Consider the following 23,169-nt stretch of genomic DNA (forward strand, 5'->3'; position numbering starts at 1 on the left):
TGCATGTGTGTGTGTGTGTGTGTGTGTGTGTGTGTGTGTGTGTGTGTGTGTGTGTGTGTGTGTGTTTTATATTATAGTGAATATTATTATATGATATATATATTATTATATTATACTGAATTGCCTGTGAGGGTGAGAAAAATATGATGTCCTGACGTGTTTGTCAAAGTGTTATTTACTGCTTTTTTCATGTTGGAATAAATATTTAACTGCAAAGTAGTAATGCGTGTTTGATACCTTAATTTTTTTGCATTAAATCATACTGGGATGTTTGCTGAAATTGATTGGATGTGGCACAGCCCGACCTAGAAAAATTTCCACCAGCCGCCACTGCTGGTTATGCAAAAACTATACACACGTTATTTTAAGACGGAAGCTGCTATCTCCGATCTTCCCCACGGGACGTGAACGCAGCATATGTGCAGACAGGAGGTAGAGAGCATCAGGAGGAGGAGGATGCAGCTAGCAGCTGGTCTGCGTGAAGCTCGATGACAGGTCGGTATCATACCATCACACATACACACTGTATGTGCTTTCACTGTGGGCTGAGTCAGACATGCGTGTGTGCGTGTGTGTTGTCATCAGTTAGCTGTGTGGTGTGTGTTGGCCGTGCTGCAGCGCTACAGGTGCACTCAGGCTGTGCACACACACGGCCGTGTCCTTCACAACACACGTCTCTGCAGACAGAAGGTCATAGGAAGACGCAGCTTCTCCCGGTGGACGGATATCTGATCGGCTTTTACCGAGCTGCTTCAGCAGATGATGGATAGCTGTAGGACCCGCCTGTTTTCACTTTGCAACCTGGCAACCCAACATGTGTAATTATTGGTGTCATATAACTGATCTATACAGCATTAGTAACTGTTTTATTAACCAAAAATAAAACCACTCTAGTTATCAACCCTTCATGAGCAAGGCCTTATCAGAAAGTAGTGCCAATGTTTTTACTTTCAAAAACACGTCAAGCTCTAGAACTGAGTGGACCTTGTGGTGAGATGGTCTTTGTCAGTTGCTGTTTCCAAGGTCAAGGTTGAACTCTCAGTGTTGTTTGTCAGTTAACAACACTGGCCACACCTTACAAATGTGTCTGGTTACCTCCCTTACATTGTGGAACCCCCTCTGCTAAAATACTTTGATCAAAAATAATGATTTCTAAAAAGAAAGAAGGTCTGAGGCAGTCCTCTAGCCTTTAATCAGACGTCTATTCATTGTGAAGAACTAACAACATAGACAGTCTGTCTGATTAAAGGCTAGAAGAGTGCCTTGAACCTTCCTAGTGTCTCCTTCCATAGAGAACCTTCATTACACTGGTTTGAACGTCTGAGCACTCCGGTCCTTTTCCTTTTTTGAAAAATTGTTATTTATTTGAATAATGTTCATTATTATAACGATTGAATTAGTTTAACACGTTTTATGTGCATTCTAATGCTGCCAAAGCACATTCTGCTAACATTGTAAGCATCAGCTCAAGCAGCGATGATAGTTAAGAATGGTTTAAAGGCAGAGATGTCCTGGGTTTTAGTGCCGATCACAGGTAAAGCTACTGAAACACTGGATCCTACATTTCGCATAATGCAGCCAATGGCATCTTTTTATTAGACCCTCCATGCCTGGTAAACATCAACACCAAACAACACACCTCCAGTTTTGGTTTCTGCTCTAAATGTGTGGTCTCCAAGTCCACGCTCAAGCTGAGATAACCCAAAGACATCACTATGACATCATCATGACAAAGCTCTTAGGCCATGTCCACACTACTATGTTTCCATTTGAAAACACATATGTTTTGCTATGTTTACCCTGAGCGTCCACACTACGCCGGAGTTTCAGAGCACTAGAAAACGGATGCGTTTGAAAACGCTCCAGATGTCGGATAAGTTTGAAAACTCCGGGGTTACCTCATAGTGTGGACGGCGTAAATGCATAAGTTTAGAAACGATGACGTAGACACCAGTGTTCGCTACTTGGTTGGTCCTTAGCGTTCACGACGTGTCCTTCCCTGATTTGTCACGCCCCTATCACGTGACCCTTTCCCAGAAAATCACAAACAACAACAGCCTTGATTACCGATCGACTACCAGGTTAATTCAACATGGAGAACTGATTACAGGCGTTGCTGACCTTGTTGTCTTTACTAGCAGCTGTTATTGGAGCGACTAGTGAGAGGCGTTATCAGCCGTCTGAAGTCACGGTTTGAGGCTTTGAGGAGGATGGACACAAAACGGAGGAGTTTCCTTTTCTTATTAATGTGTATTTAGTTCTGCACAACTATTGTGAAGTCCACACACATAAACTATAAAGGAACAAAACATGAATTGCTCTCCAGTAGGAGAAGTAAAAAGCTATCGTCAGGCTATAAATTAACTACACCAAGTTCACACGAGCATGAGTTGTGAAGCCGGACTAGTCAGCGTGATGACGTTTTATGGTTTCATTTACCCACTTTTTAGCAACCGCCTTTTTTTAAAGTAGACCTATTGTGCTCATTTCCAGATTCATACTTGCATTTTGAGTTTCTACTAGAACATGTTTACATGCTTTCATATTTAAAAAACTCTTTGTTTTTCTCATACGTCTGAATTTACCCATATTCGCTGTCTGTCTGAAACGCTCCGTTTTAGTGCGTTTCAATGGAAATGCATGGCTAGGCGACAGCTTGGGTCCATGTTTACTTCTTGTCAGCTGATGTCCTTCACATACACTGCAACTGTAAATTAAGTGGTTTGTGTTTATCAGGGGTATTCAATTAAAGTTCAGTGAGGTCCATATAGAGAGAATTTCCTCACGCAAAGGTCCGGAACATCACAGTAATGTCTAACTTGCGCTATGAATTAGTCCCATATATATTGAATTAGCCAACAGTTGTATTAACGTCTGTATGTAGACAACAACTGACTGTCAAATCAAATAAAGAACGTTCAATTGAATAATGTCTCTACAATATTTAGTTTTCAAATTGAACTCGATGAATTATAAATAATACATACGCTATTGATAAATAAATGTTCTCTCATTTTAAGTAAAATAAGGACTGGATCAAAGAATAAATTACATAACAGAAAGCTTTTGAAAAATGTGCATCTTAAAATAAAGGACTTCATCTTAGAAAAAGTAATTTCACTGAATTGTCCTGCAGCTTTAAATTAAGGTGTGAAGTGATGTCAACCAAAAAAGCCACCATATTATTATTTTCTCATCTTCTAAAAAGAGAAAGTTGTGTTCAGGGACTTAATCTGTTTTATTAAACCACTTGTTTCAGCTATATTCCTCTCTGTTAACATCATTGTTGGACAGTGAATTAATGTGTTTTAGGATTGTGATCATATTGAGCTCTTAGATTGTTTATTATCTGTGACTTCATTTCGGATGTGAGTGGGTACGTGTAGGAGCCATTAGTTATGCCTGTGTATTATATCTGTTTATAGAGGGAGCCTACCTCAGGTTGGCCACAGGTGGCAGTGTGGATTAGTGTGGCAGATAATTTGTATTATGGGGCACAGGTGCAACAGAGAGGTAATGAGACATGGGTGATGGGGAGATCGCACATACCAGAGAGACACCAGGAAGATAAGTCAGTCATCTTTTCATATCATCATTTGTAAACCGAAATTCTAATTAAACGAAAGACCCAAAAGTGAAAGAGCCTGGAATCTCTTTATTGAAGCGAGTAAGAAACATGGTCTTCTCCCGCACCCAGCCGAGTGGCTAGTTGCTGGAATTAGTTACTATAGTACATTTGCTAAAAAGATTTGTGCTTTGTCTCGTAGCGGTGCTTCATTCACTGCTTTTAATAATCGTCACGGTCTCTGAACATATGAGACATACTGGTTTTAAACTGCCTGTGGGAAGAATTAACATTTAAAAGTCTGTTCATTCTTGGTTAAAGACTCTGATCTCTCTGGTTTCGCTGTCCACATTTCTCTTTTTGGAAATAACTTCTCTGACTCACGTATTGTTCTCCAACTACTCAGCCTTTCGCCCGTCTCCCCCGTGTGTGTAAATCGGAATAAACATATTGGATTGGCTGAGTATCATCACGTGATGTGATTTACAACGCATGTAATTGGTCGGTGTGTTTCATGCGCTGCTGAACGAGTGCCGTAAAGGCTAGAAAAGCTGCGCCGCTTAAAATAGAAGTGCTCTTTCAAAATGTAATAATTGTCAATTATCTCTCGGTTATATGTTCAGGGTCCAGATACAACGGCGTCTGGGTCCGGACCTTCTATTAGTGACCCCTGATGTATATTGTATAGTTGTTACATCACAACTGTATGGAAAACCTGACGGCTTGTTTTAAAGGCACAGTTTCTGAATACGGGCTGTGTGTATTTCTCCATGGATTGAGCATTACAATATCTATACTGTGAAAGTATAGATATTAGACCTGCTTTATATAAACCCGATATGAAAATCACACTTTTACAATATGGTAACTTCAAGACTTTTAAATCTATTATTTACTGACATATTTTAAATCGTAAAACCAAACTTGAAAATGTCTTAAGCTTGTGTTATCCACAGACCCTATTTAATGCATCTAACCAAAAACCCTCTCAAAAGACACTTTGACTTCGAGACAAGGGAACTTGGAGGGCAACTCATTTCCTGCTTTTATGACTCATTCCTGCATCACTCTATTAGACTGATATTAATCTGTTTAGACCAGGGTTGAAGTTTCATTTTTTGATTAAAGACATCAAATCTGAGCATGTGTAGCTCTCATCATAATCTGCTGTGATGTTTTATTTCTGTCTATCTGTAATGATATGTGGGACTGCAAGAAAACCAATCCCCTCTTTTCCTGTCCTCTTCCGTCCCTCAGACCCACTGAAATCCTCCTAAGTAGACAACCACAGAAGTAGTGAAGGATGGACTCCATCTCTATGCTGGGCGGCAGCAGGAGCCCCTTGTTCCTCACGGCCCCATCCTCCCACCACCTCCGACACACGCAGGCTTGTTTCCTGCCCAACGGCACAAAGAGCAGAGTTGGAGACCCAGAGACTGTCTGTCTGCCTGCCCAGTCCACAGTGGCCATCCTGGGCTCAGGTGACTTCTCCAAGTGCTTGACCATCCGCCTGCTGCGCTCTGGCTTCCATGTGGTGGTGGGCAGCCGCCATCCCAAACTGGCGGCCCAGTTTTTTCCTCATGTGGTGGATGTGACACACCATGAAGACGCTGTGGGGAAGGCCAGCATCGTGTTCCTGGCAATCCGCCGTGAGCATTACTCGGTCCTTTGGGACCTCAAGCATCTACTGGAGGGTAAATAACATGCATCACACTGAGAACACTAACTGTCTCTTCACTTTTACACCAGTCAAGTCGTGACTCAAATGCATCCTTTTCTAAAAATGACAAATTAAGAAACTCACACGCTCACATTTTTGCTACAGTTACTGCAGTGAATATGGTGCAAAACACATTCAGACACCGTGTCAAGAAATGTACAGTTGTGGAAAAGAAAAGCTTTTTTTCTTGGATATTTTTCTATCACAAACAACAACTACAGGTGCTTGAATTTGCCGCTACGAGCCTCAAATGCTGCTTTTTCGTGTGCTCTCCTTTTTGCATCACATATCTCTGAAATGTGGAGCAAAAGTGGACGTGGGCGGGTCGCTTTTTTGTCTTTAAACAGCAGCACATACATTCATCAGCTAACTTACTGGATCCCTACAAGATGAATAACGTGTAAGTATTGATCATATATGTTGTCTGTGCTGTAGGCTACTAGACGTGTTGTGTTACGTTGTGTCACTTGCTATTTCTAACATAGTTGTATCTTATATTATCTATTATGATTTCTAGCCAAGGAACCTAACTGTTCGTGTAACGTTACTGTGTGTGTTTGTGTGTGTATGTGTGCACACGTCTGCAAACAAACATGTGTGCCTGACTGTACCAGTTCTGTTAGATATGTAAATTAAGTGAATGCGATGATAGCTTTTGTTGTCCTTGTTTTATTTGTAATTTCTGTGTATGTACGTTGAGAGCAACGTAAAAACAAATAAAGCTGATTCTGATTCTGATAGCTTTTGTTAGCACGATTATTTGCCATGTGAATCAGGCAGCTGGAGCTGTCCCATTGGTATTTAAACTGTCATATTCTTCTCTCTACAGAACAATGCGACATTGTGGGTCCTGAGCAGGACCTGTCCAGACCTGCGATACAGGTCCAGGTAGGTCACCAGTATATAGTCTGTTATAACAGATTGTGATCTATACCATTATATTTTAGGTACTTTATGGTAAAGAACACTTCCTCATTTGTCATTTAAAAAAAGAATCCTAAGATTTGTAGGCTTCAATTTGAGGTTAACCACATTATCAAAATATATGCCTTCCTGGATCCTGGTAGTTCAGCCACGTTCTGCTCAGAACATTTAATGCAGAAGCTTAACATTAGGCAAAAGAACCAACTACTTGTTGCAAACAATGGGGCAGGAAACTTACACCTTGAGTGGTTTGGAGGTATCTGGTCTGGACAGCGATGACTTTTATACTTTACCAGATGTTCTAACACAGATGACAATGCCAGACACTGCTGATAACATGGTGACACCTGAAGACCTCACTAAATGGCCGTATTAATCAAAAGTACACATCCCAAGCATAAAGGCAAGCGTGGACTTGTTCATTGGAACTAACGCTCCCAAGGTATCAACAGCTGTGGGAATGGCCCGTTTGTATCAGGACAGTGGTGCTTTAAGGGCAGAGATTTGTGGGGCGTCGAGAGACCTCGGTGTGTTCGTGCGCATTGTTTTGTATTGTTTTTATTGTAAATTCAGTTTTCTGCTGTGATACCCGGAGCTCTTTCACCAGAGATGAGCTCATAAACATCAGGGACACAACTCCAGTGGACTTACTTTTCTTTGAACATCTGTGGAGTTTCTGGGCATTCTTGTCAAAGGTGCGGTCACCTTTACTCGCGCTGTGAAACGCTGTAGAGAGGAAACCGAGCCAGTGCGCTTGTGCGTCTCCGCCAACGTAGGATTAAACTGATTAAACTGTAAAACGGATCGATCCGTGATCAGTTACACCACTAGTCATCGCCCAGTTGTGCAAGCTATGCATTGACGAAAACTGCTGCTGATAACCAGTTTGCGACTGAAGTGGCACAATCTGTCAAGCATAATTTCTAAGTGGATGACTGTTTGATGCTATCCGGATGATAAAAGAAATCATTACTCTGTGTCGGAAGGGGAACTTCAACTTGGAGCAATGGATCAGCAGCACACGTGTTGTTTTGCACGCCATTGCAGAGGATCAGAGGGCCAAGGATTTAAAAGAGTTGGATTTGGACCGAGACAAACTTCCAGTGGAGAGAGTTCGGGTCTGGGTCTGCAGTGGTGCGTGGAGGGTTACTCTTTCAGATTCAAGTTGGACTCTCACCATGCCCAACTACATCACTTTGCTGATGCCAGCGAAAGTGGGTACGGAACTGTAACATACATCCGGATGTTCAATCAAGAAAAACACATCCATGTCACCTTTCTGCTCGGTAAAGCCAGAGTGACACCACTGAAGGCTGTAACTATTCCCTGACTCGAGTTGTCAGCGGCCGTCCTTGCTGTCAGAGTAGACTCAGTGTTAAGGGCATACCATGAATGAGAAGACAGCAACAAAAGCGCTGCACTGACTAGATCAGCACTGACCAGAGCAACTACGAGATCTACTTTTATTAGCTTAGCCTACAATGGCTTGAGGACAGCAATGCCCTGTGTGCAATGTATAGGCTCTAGCCAGCAATGGCTAACGGTCAGCAGTGACCTGAATAGCAACAGTCTGAGCTTAGACTACGTGGCTAGTGGACTGGAATAACAGGCATGAAATTATATAGATTTGGCTCAGCAGTAAGTCTCCATGACATGCCACTTTTAATGAATCATACATCACTCCTAATGCGATGGATCTGATACCCCTTTGATATACGATGTGCATGACGTCACTGATTACAATACGATAATTGTGAGCAATTGCAGAAGCAATGACAGCCTATGAAAAAATTATGAAAATACAAGAATATGTATACAAGAAACGACTCGTCAGTTCCTTGTCCGACTCCCGCTCCACGATTCCTGTCGGCGGTTCTTTTGCTTCTGTTCCTGCTTGACCGCATCGATCTCTGGTTCCTATTCCAGCTGGGCCACAGTGTTCCCCAGTTCTTAATCCCGCTCGGCCGCAGCTTCTCTCGGTTCCTGATCCAGATGGGCTGCATCAAACCCCTGTTCCAGCTGCTGCCGATACAGAACTCCAGTCTCCAGTGCTCTGACCCCCATAGACCCTGTCTCCAGAGCCCCGAACCCCAAAAACCCAGTCTCCAGAGCCCCGACCTCCAGGCCAACCCAGCCGGCCTGGTCGTCCTCATTCCCGTCCTATGGAGCATCCCAGTCAGCCTGGTCGTCCTCTTGCCTGTCCCCCGGAGCAGCTCAGTCAGCCTGATTGTCCAGCCTGGTTGTCCGGTTCTGCCTGTCTGCCTTGCCCCCAGGCCATGGGTCTGGGGTTCCCTGCTTCGCCCCTGTCCGGCCCCCCTCATTCTGCAGCTTTGTGGTTCCGTTGTTCCCGTCTGGAACAAACCAGACTGGACTGGATTTTATAGTTACTCCCTTTTGGACTCGCCTTTGCAAATTTTGTTTTGGTCTATTCTTTATCAAAATCACTGTTGAATATCCTTCTGCTCCGGTGTCTACCTGCATTTGGTTCCATCCCCTATTGCTCTTTTTTCCCCCACGTGTCTATTTCTGTGGTGTTTGTACATGGAGAGCAACATGTGTACGCATTTGGCCTTTAAATCTGATTGTGATTGCTGTTGCTATATTTGCCATGAATTCAGTAATTCTTAGCGCTAACAAGTGGATAAAAAAATCTTAAAATAAAAAGTTGCTCCCTCTGACAGAAGTGTGCCTTCTTCATCGTCATCCTTCCATTTGAGGAAATTCAAAATGAGACAATGTAAAAAAAAAAAATGCTTAGTACAATTAGCCTAACCAGACAAAGACCTGATATTACTTTGCAACGATTGGCTTTCAATCTATTTCTATTCAATCTATTTGCCGCTGAAACACTCATCCACGCATTCATCACCTCTCGACTGGACTACTGCAACAACATCATGTATAGCTCATCCATCAAAATCATCAACAAACTACAATACATCCAGAACTCAGCAGCCCATCTGCTCTCCCACTCCCCCACCAGAGACCACATCACCCCAGTCCTTCAAAACCTCCACTGGATCCCCATACAGCAAATAATCCAGTTCAAGATTATTCTCATCACATATAATCACCCTCATCACCCTTCACAACCTCGCCCCTTCATACCTTTCGGGCCTCCTGCATCGACACACTCCCACCCGCAACCTCAGATCCGCCGATGCCAACCTCGAGGTTAAGGTTAAGGATCCTTACCCCCCCACCCTACTCTGTCCAAGCATCGGACCTGGGGGACAGGGCCTTCTCTTTCTGCCCCCTCCCTCTGGAACTCCCTCCCCCATCACCTCAGACATTCTCCGTCACTCGCCACTTTCAAAACTCATCTATTTAAATCTGCTTTTAACCTGTGAAGCTAGTTATGTATGTTTCTTTTTTCTTTTTTTTCGTGTTGTTCCTTACTGTTATGATGTCATCTATTTTGTTCTCATTATAATTGCTTTTATTGTTTCTGTTTTTACCATGTAAAGTGTCTTTGAGTGCCTTTTAAAGTGCTATATAATAAAATGTATTATTGTTATTATTATATGCCAGAAAGGAACGCCTGCCCCTAACTCTACAGGTACACAAATCACTCATTTGTGAGCGAAAAAGCAGCATTTGAGGCTCTTAGCGGCAGATTCAAGCACCTGTAATGATTGACTTGTGTTTTCCTTTGTCCACAACTTCACTTTTTTTGACACGGTGTGTGAATGTGTTTTGCACCATATTCACTGCAGTACAGAAGGATTTGTACACCTGCAATGAAGAATTTGAGAAGGTGTAACTGTTGTGTAACATTTTTCTGTGACTTCACATTTATTGATACACATGTGTGACTATTTCCTACAACTACAAATTCCACTGTCACAGGTGCTCAGTTGTGTTGCTCCAATAATACCTCTATACACAAAACAGCAAAGCAATGGCTGACTGAAGGAAAGTAGTATGTTTAATAGACAAGGTAGTCTAATAGACTGGTAAACCACTTGATAACACTGAAGCATAGACTACACTATAATGAGTTTGCTCTATATTAAAGAAAAGGTTCTTTTGAAGTTTATCTTAATACCCACATGCCGTATTGAAAGATGTTTTGGCCTCCTTAATCTCTCCTTCTGTCCATTAAGGGATCCCTTTGCAGTATGATTTCAATGTGAGAAATAAGGGACAATATCCACATTATAAAGTTCAGTTGAAGATCATCAGCAGTCTGAGGCATACAAATTACTGAGTATCTTCCAAATACACTTTTTTAGGAACAAAGTTGCTTATTTATGTATTTTTGCTGAGCTGCAGCAGAGAAATAGTGACACAAAAAGACTTATTCTGGAGGATTTGAGTACCTCAGACTGTTGAAGTCTTGCAGACACCATAATATAACAAAAGTACACAATACTTAGACCTACATTGCAAATTATTGTAGGCAGAATAGGTTTTGAACTTCAGTCTAGATCCTCAATAAGATGCAAAATAGTAATAATTATGACTAGAGTGACTGCATTGAAGCACCTCATACATATGCAATGATGCACTATAATTCATACTACATGCTGCCGACAAAAACAGTAAAACAGTTAACAGTTAAAGTCAGAGGCAACGCCAAGGAGGGTTATACTATCTAGCATTGCACATAGTTCACTCATACAATCCCAAATAGTTGAGTAAGGTATATTGTGCAGCTGACAGTTTAGTATATATGAATGTCTTTAACTAGAGAGATCATGATTTTGTCTTGTTGTTCTGCAGGCAAGATCCTGGTGGATGTGAGTAACAACAGGAGGGTGAACCAGTATCCAGAGTCTAACGCTGAGTATCTGGCTTCACTGCTGCCAGGCTCCATTGCGGTCAAAGGCTTCAATGTAATCTCAGCCTGGGCAATGCAGCAGAGCTGCCCCAAAGACGCCAGCACACAGGTACAATCACTCATGTTCTACTCTTTGAAAAAACAAATCAAGGTCCACTTACAAGCTTCTTCTGGATATTTCAGTGGCTTTTTCACTTTATCTATCTGAGACGGGTCTGCAATCATCAAGTCACATAAGTATGGATCGTCAGTCACATGAGAACAGCTGGTTGTCTCTGTTCAAAGATGATCCCTGTTGATGTGAATGTCCTCCCTGATCTTTCTCTGGACGTCCACTGACTTCAAGGACCCCAGGACAAGTGAGTGGATAAACAGAGACAACTTCAGCTGTCTTTGAACACCAGACCAAAACCACTCTCAGCATCTACTGGGAAGAGGTCAAATGTCATGCACCAGGAGTCAGTGGACAACTGGAGAAAGATCAAGGAGCTCATTTACATCTGACTCCAGAGAACGGGAAGTGTCAGGAGTCGCGGTTGTCAGAGGGGTGCACTATGAGGAGGGATGAGTGGGTTATCCAGTATGTTAAGAATGCTTTAATGTCACAAAGATGGCTCTCTTTTAACCTGGCTAGATCGCCATGATTTCTTATTCTGCACACCTAACCTGCTCCAGAGGAGGTTCTGTTCAGGGGGAGGAGTGTTCAGAGAATAGTTGGCTTTTCATCACCATATTCTCTATGAGCAATATAGATTGTCAGCTGAGAAAACATTGTTATGTATGCAAACTTGTTGAGCCGGGCATTAATAAGCCACAGAACGAAGACGTGCAATTACAGTCGTGCAAAACTGTCTGCATCGCGTTGCATGGTTTTGCCAGGGGAACATGCATTCAGCTGATGGTTCTTGCTCCGAGTGAATTGCTGAATATGTTTGTAGTGTTCTCTGGCCAATTGTCCATGCTGGTTATAAAAGAAACCTTCTTTAAAATCGTAGATAGTAATGTCCTTCAACCACATGGTCGGCGGTTTGATCCCAGGCTCCTACTGGCCACGTGTCCTTGAGTGAGATGCTGAACCCCAAGTTACTTGCCGGGCACTTCACAGCAGCTCACAGCTCCTATAGGTGCTGAGGATGGGTTAAATGCAGAGGTCAAATTTCATGTAAGTACTTGTATGTATATGACCATGTAATATAAAGTTTGAGTTTAAGAGCCAGAGAATGAGCAGCTGTCAAGGTAGAAATAAACAGAAGGCATCAAGCATTCCTCTCTTGCCTTATCTGCTGAAACAGCGTTATATTTAGCGATACAATTTTTTGATATTATTCATAAGTATCCTCTTGACTGAAGTCGGTGGTACATGATGGGTCCATTTTGTGAGGTAGAAGACTCAAATGATGGGGAACCCGCACAGAGTCTGATGAAGAAAACCTGCTTAACAACGACAGATAACCGTTGTCATGATACCCGTTATCTCTGATTGGGCTTTTAGGTTTTGTCGAGCGCAAATAAATCCTGGCTCTGTTGGACATGCTTCATAGTACACCCCTGTCTTTTAATACATTTTGTTTCAGTAGAAGTTTAAACAAGTCTATTCTTTGGAAATAAGTGGAACAGCCTTCAACTAAGGCTACAAGACATCATGACTTGATCGGCTCCATGTCTTCTGTTGATGGGAGAGATGGCAGCCGACATTCTGTATGTGACGGAGACAGTGACAGTACTATGCGACTGCCTTGCGTGCTCTCTGACACATTAATACTGTTATGATTTAGGCATTATTATCAAAAAAAAAAAAAAAAAGCTTTGTGAGCCTTTCCAGAGCAAATTAATTCCTATACAGGAAAGTCACAATAATAGAGCTCCTAGCGATAGGAAAACTTCTCAAATAATCCCCCAGCCAGTCAGCTTCCTTATCCATGGTTTGGATTATAAAACTGCAGGGCACAACTTCAGTCCTGCAATTACGAAGCTTCTTCGACCTAAAATGAAATGCATGGGTTTCATGGAGAACTCCTGCTATCATTACAATGTCTTGTTACAATGTCTTTGCTGGTGTAATGAACAGGTGAGGCCAACTTTAAAGTCCCATCCTTCCTTTAGATCAGTGGCTCTCAACCAGGGGGTCTACAGCCCTCAGGGAGTCACTGTCTGAGAATTCCAGCAACAAAGAATCAGAATGAGCTTCACTGGCCAAGTTGCATCTCTCTCAATGTTTTTACAAAGAAATACAGATAACAGTCAGGGACAAGGACAACAAAGCTGGATGGATAAAGGTAAAGAATAATAATAATAATACATTTTATTTATATAGCGCTTTAAAAGGCACTCAAAGACACTTTACATGTTAAAAACAGAAACAATAGAAGCATTTATAATAAGAACAAAATATACGACATAACAGTAAGAAAAAAAATAAAATAAACATGAAAAGAAAGAAAGAAAAACGTACATGACTGACTTTAGAGGTTAAAAGCAGATTTGACTAGGTGAGTTTTAAGTGCAGTTTTGAAAGTGGCGAGTGACGAAGAATGTCTGAGGTGTTGGGGCAGGGAGTTCCAGAGGGAGGGGGCAGCAACGGAGAAGGCCCTGTCCCCCCAGGTCCGATGCTTGGACAGAGTAGGGGGGGTAAGGAGGTTGGTGTCGGCAGATCTGAGGTTGCGGTTGGAAGTGTGATGGTACAGGAGGTCCGAAAGGTATGAAGGGGCAAGGTTGTGGAGGACAGAATAGACAGAACTGTTATGTACACAAGTAGTGAAAACAATGAAATAAAAAATGAAACATCTATATCCAAGTCAAGTGTTCTGTACATTGTAAACAATGCAAATAGAGCCAAGAAATAAATACTGAATAGATACATGGATAGTTAGAGATGCATGGACTGGATGACTATGTACAGTATGTACATGTAAGGATGTCTATATAGTGTATAAACAGCGTAGAGGATTTATATTGACAGTGACAGATGATATGTACAGACATATACAGACAAATATTGACAAGGCATACAGGTAGGAAGACGAAGGGACACTTTACTTGAGGCAGGAGCTAACTTACAGCATGGCAACAGGAAGGCAGTCTGCACAGTCACATCAATCCCAGAGGGCAGTGCTGGTGAGCAGGTCAACACCTAGGAACTGGTAACAAGGAGTTCCCCTGCTCATTGTCTTGTGCAATGCTGGTGTTTTACCTATCCAGGACTCTTAATACAAGTGAAGTAGGGTAGATCTTTTTTACTTGTTTAACGGTTCACAGTTCTGTGACAAAGGGGAGCAAACACAAACCAACTTGTTTTCAGATATCCTCAAGAGAAGACATGACGTACAGTAATAGTAACTGAAACTAAACAATACATTTATACCACCAGTGTTAAGAGAATTAAGGTTGAATGAAGGAAATAAGATTGCATATACAGGGAGAGCACATATTAAACTGCTGCGAGGCTTTTATATGAATTAGTCTATATTTATCTTCTTGTCAACAAATCCCATGCAAGGGCACAACCAGCCACTTGTTATTGTGTCTTACTGTAGACCTGCATCTTTAAAAACAGTTCACAGATATATAGTTTTGTTTTTGAAAATAGTTCAGTAATTTCCTAAAACAGCCAGACACAAGTTTTTTTGCAACCGTCACTCAAACAGGAGGACTAAGTGCATTTGCTGGGGACTATTTCCAGCGGCAGGTGTCCTCACCTCTCTGTGCTCACCATCCTTCCTGGTTGTCTTCACTGTGTGTCTAACCCATCTTCCTCTCTGTGTAGGTGTTTATCTGCAGCGATTCGGTGGAGGCTCGACAGCAGATTATGGAATTAGCCCGCCAGCTCAACTTCCTGCCGGTGGATATGGGCACCCTGTCTTCCTCGCGGGATATTGAGAACATTCCCATACAGTTATTTCCTGGCTGGAAGGGCCCCGTCCTTGCTGCCGTAGCCCTCTCCATCTTCTTTTTTGCTTACTCTTTTGTACGAGATATCATCCACCCATATGTGAAATACAAGCAGAGTGACTTCTACAAGATCCCCATAGAGATGGTGAACAGGACGCTGCCCACTGTTGCCATTACTCTCTTGGCCCTGGTGTACTTGGCAGGCCAGCTGGCAGCCGCCCACCAGCTCTACTATGGTACCAAGTACAGGCATTTCCCACACTGGCTGGAGGGCTGGCTGCAGAGCCGGAAACAGCTGGGTCTCCTCAGCTTTTTCCTGGCTGCTGTCCATGTTGTCTACAGCCTCTGTCTGCCCATGAGGAGGTCTGAGAGGTATCTGCTGCTCAACACTGCCTACCAGCAGGTCAGTGGGGTGCACCATGTCCACACACTGATACTCATTCATTTGACTGTCCACCCACATACAGCTGGCTTTTTTCACCAAAATGAAAGGTGACAGTGAGGTTGACAGGTTTGGGAAACATTAAGCCTCAAAAAAAAAACTGTATGTGGCAACAAGCACTATAGGTAGAGATGCTGCACAGAAGTAATAGGTGGATGGTACACTGGTGTTCGTCAGAAAATAACAGCTAATGACTCTCCCTACACCTACAAATTCTCAATTTTACATCTCTGTGTACAACATAAAGAGAATGTTAATGACATGTTAATCAGTAAGCTTAAGAGGTGTTGGTATGAAGGTGTAAGTTTGCTGGACCGCAGCAGAGTGGGGACCAGTCATATGAACGCAAACGTCTGTAACTAAGTGAGTGATGAAGTTACATCATTGTTGGCTCTGGTCGGAGTTCATCCACTGGCTGTTGCTCTTTCTAAAATGAGAAGGCCATTCTGCTGCTAACAAAAAACAAGTGACTTAAGAAAACAAAAACTTCTGTGATCAATCATCTGATCCTCTTTCCTAATACTTACATGGCTGTTATGGGACTAAAAGACTATACGCATTAATATCTAGACAGATACAGTTTTGTAGGCTAAATTAAAATGATTGCATAGGTGCTGTTAGGCTGTGGGTGTGCTAACCTAGCTTGTTAAAAAGACAGTTATTACTGTCACTGGAGAAATAACTAAATTACCATATATTATAGCGACCAGAGCCTTTACTTTCCTTTTCCGGAGTTGCCCAGGGTGAGAGGCGCCGGGCGGGAGTGGGGATACTCACGAGCCCCCGGCTGAGCGCTGCTGTGTTGGAGTTCTCCCCGGAGAACGAGAGGGTCGCCTCCATGCGCCTACGGGTTGCGGGGAGCAAGGCTCTGGCAGTTCAGAGTATCCGGCCTTCTTGGAGTCGGTGGGAGGGGTCCTGGAAAGGGCGCCACCTACCGACTCCATAGTTGTCCTGGGGGACTTCAACGCTCACGTGGGCAATGACGGAGAAACCTGGCGGGGGGTGATTGGGAGGAACGGCTTGCCCGATCTGAACCCGAATGGTGTTTAGTTATTGGACTTCTGTGCGTGCCATGGTTTGGCCATAACGAACACCATGTTCGAACATAAGGTGGCTCATAAGTGTACCTGGTACCAGAACACCTTAGGCCGGAGATCAATGATCGACTTTGTAATCGTATCATTTGATTTGCGGCCGTATGTCTTGGACACTCGGGTAAAGAGAGGAGCAGAGCTGTCAACTGATCACCACCTGGTGGTGAGTTGGATCAGATGGCAGGGGAACCGGTTGGAAAGACCCGGCAAGCCCAAACGTGTAGTGAGGGTGAACTGGGAACGTCTGGCAGAGGACCCTGTCCGGGAGGTCTTTAACTCCCACCTCCGGAAGAACTTCTCACACATCCCGAGGGAGGTTGGGGACATGGAATCCGAATGGACCATGTTCAAAGCCTCTATTGTGGACGCGGCAGCTAGGAGCTGTGGCCGGAAGGGCATCGGTGCCTGTCGTGGCGGCAACCCGAGAACCCGGTGGTGGACACCGGAGGTGAGGGAAGCCGTCAAGCTGAAGAGGAAGACCTTCAAGGCCTGGTTGGCCCAGGGGTCTCCTGAAGCAGCTGACAGGTACCGGCAGGCCAGAAGGGCTGCAGCTACGGTGGTCGCGAATGCTAAAACTCGGGCATGGGAGGAGTTCGGGGAGGCCATGGAGAAGGACTTTCGGTTGGCCTCAAGGAGGTTCTGGCAAACCATCCGACGGCTCAGGAAGGGAAAGCAGGGCTTACCCCAGGCTGTTCTCAGCAGGGGGGGGGGGACTGCTGACCCGGACAGGGGACATCGTCGGGCGGTGGAAAGAGCACTTTGAGGAACTCCTAAACCCGACCAACATGTCCTCTGCAGAGGAGGCAGCGCCTGAAGATCTAGGGGGAGGCTCACCCATATCCCTGACAGAGGCCGCTGAGGTAGTCAAAAAGCTCCTTGGTGGCAAGGCGCCGGGGGTGGATGAGATCCGCCCTGAGATGCTGAAAGCGCTGGACATAGTTGGGCTGTCCTGGCTGACACGTCTCTTCAATGTCGCATGGGGGTCGGGATCAGTGCCCATGGACTGGCAGACCGGGGTGGTGGTTCCCATTTTCAAAAAGGGGGACCGGAGAGTGTGCTCGAATTACCGGGGTATCACACTACTCAGCCTCCCGGGGAAGGCTTATGCCAGGGTGCTGGAAAGGAGGCTCCGACCGTTTGTCGAACCTCAGATACAAGAGGAGCAATGCGTCCCGGCCGTGGAACAGTGGACCAGCTCTTTACCCTCGCAAGACTACTGGAGGGGTTCTGGGAGTTTGCCCAACCAGTCTACATGTACTTTGTGGACTTGGAGAAGGCTTTCGACCGGGTCCCTCGGGGGTTCTTGTGGGGGGTGCTGCGGGAGTATGGGGTGCCGGACCCATTACAAAGGGCGATCCGGTCTCTGTACAACTGCAGTAGGAGCAGTTCCCGGTGGGTGTTGGCCTCCGCAAGGGCTGCCCTTTGTCTCCGGTCCTGTTCGTGACTTTCATGGACAGGATATCTAGGCGCAGCCTGGGGGTGGAGAACGTCAGGTTTGGGGGTCTTGGGATCGTCTCTCTGCTGTTTGCAGATGATGTGGTCCTGTTAGCCTCCTCGGATCGTGACCTCCAGCATTCACTGGGGCGGTTTGCAGCCGAGTGTGAAGCGGCGGGGATGAGAGTTAGCACCTCCAAAGCTCTCAATTTACCACTCGGTCTACATTCCTACCCTCACCTATGGTCACGAACTCTGGGTCGTGACTGAAAGGACAAGGTCGCGGTTACAAGCGGCCGAAATGAGCTTCCTCCGTAGGGTGGCCGGGCTCAGCCTTAGAGATAGGGTAAGGAGCTCATCAGGAGGGAGCTTGGAGTCGAGCCGCTACTCCTTCGCGTCGAAACCAGTCAGCTGAGGTGGTTCGGGCATCTAATTAGGATGCCTCCTGGACGCCTCCCACTGGTGGTTTTCCAGGCACGTCCAACTGGGAAAAGACCCCGGGGGAAGACCCAGAACACGCTGGAGGGATTACATCTCCCAGCTGGCCTGGGAACGCCTCGGGATCCCCCAGAATGAGCTGGAACATGTTGCCGGTGAGAGGGAAGTCTGGGTCAGCCTGCTTGGCCTGTTGCCACCGCGACCTGACCCGGATAAGCGGAGGAAAATGGATGGATGGAATGGATGTTATTGAAGATAACATGATTATATTGTTGATTAATTCATAAAATTGAAGCAGCCCACAGTTATTTGACTGAAAGCTCAATGACAAGCGAGATTCTACTTCAGTGAACAGATATTACTGGGCCCACTACTGAAAATTGCAGATGGACATTTAATATCCATAAATTCCCATTATAGACACACTAAATGTCTCTGTTTTCCGATATGGCACAATTTAGCACATTGACCATTGACGGTGCAGCCATGTACTAGGTTACCACTTAGTCTTGTATAACTTTGGACAGAGCCAGGATAGCTGGTTCCCCTGAGTCCAGTCTTTGTGTAAAACAAGACTACCTATCTCCTCCTCCGGTGTCCATTCCGTACTAAACACACAGACTTGAGATTAATATCCACCTTCTCATCTCACTCACAGAAAGAAAGCCATTTGATGGACAGGAGGTTCAAAATGGATTCATTTATGAATACACTAGTATCACATTTTAGTGTATGCAGTCAAATTGAACTTTTTTTTCAAATCTGATAACTGCATGTCACTGAGAGCTGAGCAATGTGAAGAGGCAGGGTGTCTGTCTTCGATCACTTACCATGATGATCTCAATATAGCTTACACACCTGCACTGCTTTGGACAGGCTTTGGGCAAATATTACCTGAAAAATCAAATAAAAATGAAGGAATACAGTTTATATATTTCCACATCCAAGGAAATGGAAACGCAAATACACCTTAGTGATGGCAAATATCTCAAAACTGTACACACAACTTATACATAACCAAATTCTGTACACACTACCTGTTTACACATGTGAAATAAGCACACTACAAGCACACCCAGTCTGCACTGTCACAAATGCTGCTCATGTCCATCAGGGTCCATGCACACATCTGTGGAGTTTTATTAATTGAACTTTTATTATACATACAACGGATGCACAATATTCAGTATACTGACATCAGAAGGGTTTTAAGGTAGTATTAATACGTCTTGGGGTAATAAAAATCTAGTTTTAGAACCTCAATATTTCAGCTTTTGCACTTTCAATGTAACACACAGCAAACCTGCAGGTATTCCTGTAAACACTGGAGGGGCAAAGCAGCTCACCTTCTGCAGGTTGATCTGGCCATGCATAAAAGAAAAAGTGAAAGATGATGATTGTGTTGAATTCCATCGTGAGCATCCTTTGTGTTGGCAGGTCCATGCTAATGTTGAGAATGCATGGAATGAGGAGGAGGTGTGGAGGGTGGAGATGTACGTTTCCTTTGGGATCATGAGTCTTGGGCTGCTGTCGCTCCTGGCCATCACCTCCATTCCCTCTGTCCACAGCACACTCAACTGGAGGGAGTTCAGCTTCATACAGGTACAAACACTGACACTGAATTACTTAGATACCGAAGAATACTTCACAAGTTCTAGGGTAATAACGGGAGTCTTTTTTTCTATGACTTCTAATAATGAATATCCTCAGAAAATGTAATCTAAGAAGATGTGTACTATTATTAGTATTTGCTGTATGTATGTACCATCATGACTCTTCCCGTCTTTGCTACAGTCCACACTGGGCTACATCGCTCTGCTCATCGCTACCTTCCACGGCCTGCTGTTTGGCTGGAAGCGAGCCTTTGAGGAGGAAGCCTACCGTTTCTACCTGCCCCCCAGCTTCGTAGTGGCCCTGGCCCTGCCAGTGTGTGTCATACTTGGGAAGGTGCTGATGCTGCTCCCCTGTGTGGCCCGCAAGCTTCACCAGATCCGCCGGGGCGTGGACAGCAGTCACTACCGCTGCCATCGCCTGGAGCCAGTGGGCTCGGCTGCCCACGTTTCACCTGAGAGAGTTACCATCATGTGATTTGCTCCTTTATTGGGGTATTCACATATGCTGTCATAGTTAGTTGTTTTATTGAAGCAATGATTATATTATTCTTACTTTGTATCTGTGAACAGTTTTTGTGAATTGTGTACTTATTAGCTGTTACTATTCACTATCACTACGGACCTTGTATGACTGTTGTGTTATGTTTGTCCATCTAAATTGTAAAATGGAATATTCTCCACCAATACTTTATTTCTGTCCTTGTGTTCTGGCAGACAATACACATCGGTACTTTAAGATGGACTAGCTCAGTCTGTTAGAACACTTGCACAATGTCTTCTGTGGCTCTGAATTTGTCAAGTCCAGGAACATAACCCTGATGATGTCATAGTGATGTCAAGGAGGATGGAGAATACAGATGTTTTGCAGGAAGCCTTTTAAAGATGTGGGTGTTTACAGGCAGGGGTGGTCTCATGAAAACACACCCCAGAATGCCATTATTGGAAGTGGAGGGTCCAGAGGTTTGACATCAGGGCTTCTTCTGCACAGATTTATGGACTTTTTTTTTTTCTAAATCCAATGGACGTTCAATACTAAATTGCTGTAGTACCCCTTTAATTATGTGCAGTATTTCTGTTGATAGGTTGGTACATTTCATAAAATACAAATTGCTTTTCAATCGGGTTTTTATTCTTACAGCTCACAACACAGAACACTGTGCAAATGGTAAAGAAGAACTAATTTATTTACAAGGCAGTCACTAGTTTGTATTATCCGTGTCCTGTGTGCCAGGTCTGTATTACTGTACCTCTTCATACAGTGGCATGCTCTAATCAATCATATCCGTGTGACGTTGATTTAGATTCTTTCTTTTTGTTTCACACACAGCAGGTATTATTATAGTATAATACAGTATATATTATTTATATACCATTCTTTCCCTGATGTTACACCCAGTCTAGGGAAACCTGAGCGCAGCATAACGATGGGTCTCCCTCTCTCCCCCACTCCCAATAATGGCCAGTGCTGCTGCCATACAGTCCATAATATTTATTTATTGAAACAGTTGTGGTAGCAATAAGCGTCAGGGTGAGCCCCTTAGGCTATATCAGGCATGTCCAAAGTCCGGCCCGCGGGCCAATCACGGCCCGAGGTCAGATTTTATATGGCCCGCACCTTCTGTATTAAAATGCATTATTTATGGCCCGCCAGCACAGTCAAAACGGAATGAATAAATCATACAAATTCAACATGCAATTCCTCTTTTTACCTCATGGTGGCAGCACCACTCTGTAACTGTCTGGCTGTTTGAAATTGGCTCTGACCCTTGAACTGTCATGGCTACGGCAAGTAAAAAAAGGAAAGTCGATAATGAGGGCCGCCGCTTCCAGGAGAGGTGGAGATCGCAATATTTTTTTCACCGAAAACCGAAACAACTGTGTCTGCCTAATTAGTCATGAGACTGTTGCCTTGTTTAAGGAATATAATGTAAAGAGACACTACGAGACCAAACATGCTAATGCTACAACAAGCTATCAGAGAGCGACCGTGCTAGAAAAGTGAAGCAACTCCAAGATAACTTGGCCACACAGCAGCGGTCCTTTTCACATGAAAACATCATCAAAGTAAGCTACGAAGTGGCCATGGCAATTGCTAAACATGACAAACCTTTTACGAAAGGTGAGTTTATCAAAGACTGTGTTATGAAAATAGCGGAAAACATATTTGCCCCGAGAAGAAGACCGAGTTTTTTTCGTTAGCTGGTTTCATGTGTGTTGAACTTAAATGTGAGACAACTTTTCATTACCCTCACTAAGTCATATTTAAGATTGTCTTGAGGTGAGAATATTGATCGGTTTCTATGTAATTAGCTTTTAGATTGCTTGTTCTTTGTGTTATCTGACACCCCTGCGGTAAAGTAACAATAATGTCAGGAAGTAAAGTGACTTTTTTTTATCAACCTGACAAAATTACGTTCTTGTGGGAAGAAAAAGCAACACTGTAGCTTCTTTACATTCTATTAGAATGTAAAGAAGTTACATTCTGATACAATGTAACTTCTTTACATTCTATTAGAATGTAAAGAAGCTACAGTGTATAGAATCATTCTGTTGAAGTTATTCCTTTTTTTAAATGTTTTAGACGAGTCACTAATCACTTTAAAATAGTGATTATAGCTGCTTACATTTGGTTACATTGCTATTTGCTGTCATTGAAAATAAAATGATTAAATAACAATGTATGTATAGGCTACTTGTATTGTTTAAAATAATGTCAGCAGGGACTGTTGGCCCTTGGGCATTTTCACATTATCAAATCTGGCCCTCTTTGAAAAAAGTTTGGACACCCCTGGGCTATATTCTACGATTGGCCAATCCGATCGGTAGGATAGCGACCCCCTCTTGTGCAGCGTGGCCTGGTTGAGAGCTGGAGAGAAAGGAGCCGGCCTCCACAGGTTCCTTCTTATCTCAGGCCGAATCAGTCTCCAGTCCAATCACCTGCAACTCAACAAAAAAAACACAGACACACTGTACAGCTCTACCCTGTACACAGCACCCATGTTCATTATCAAATCTAGTGATGCTCTAAGTCACAACACTTGCTTTACCATGCAGCAGTAATGTATTGGTAACAGGAAGGTTCACTGTGATGGACCATCGATCTCAGGCATGTCAGATCTACTGGTTTAGTTTCAAACTGGACTGAAATGTCCAAAAAGCAGTGGCTGCAATGCAGGAAGTATTTTGTTTACACTAGTCTTTATCTTGCCAATGAGTTCACCAGGACCTGGATAGACCAGTGACCAACTCAGTCCCTTTACTCTGGATT

General features: G+C 43.9%; 1 protein-coding gene across 1 annotated transcript; it reads left to right on the top strand.

Moving 5' to 3' along the window:
• Window positions 1-414: 414 nt before the first annotated feature.
• Window positions 415-21,521, top strand: steap2 (STEAP family member 2, metalloreductase). The gene is made up of 6 exons (XM_031876001.1): window positions 415-495; window positions 4,823-5,259; window positions 10,935-11,101; window positions 14,756-15,283; window positions 19,726-19,890; window positions 20,083-21,521. Exons 2-6 carry the CDS (start codon window positions 4,869-4,871, stop codon window positions 20,374-20,376), a joined length of 1,545 nt encoding a protein of 514 aa, XP_031731861.1. The 5' UTR covers window positions 415-495; window positions 4,823-4,868; the 3' UTR covers window positions 20,377-21,521.
• Window positions 21,522-23,169: the final 1,648 nt, after the last annotated feature.

The sequence above is a fragment of the Anarrhichthys ocellatus genome, unplaced genomic scaffold, assembly GCF_004355925.1.
Source record: "Anarrhichthys ocellatus isolate YVR2014 unplaced genomic scaffold, GSC_Weel_1.0 scaffold101, whole genome shotgun sequence".
NCBI classification, from domain to species: domain Eukaryota; kingdom Metazoa; phylum Chordata; class Actinopteri; order Perciformes; family Anarhichadidae; genus Anarrhichthys; species Anarrhichthys ocellatus.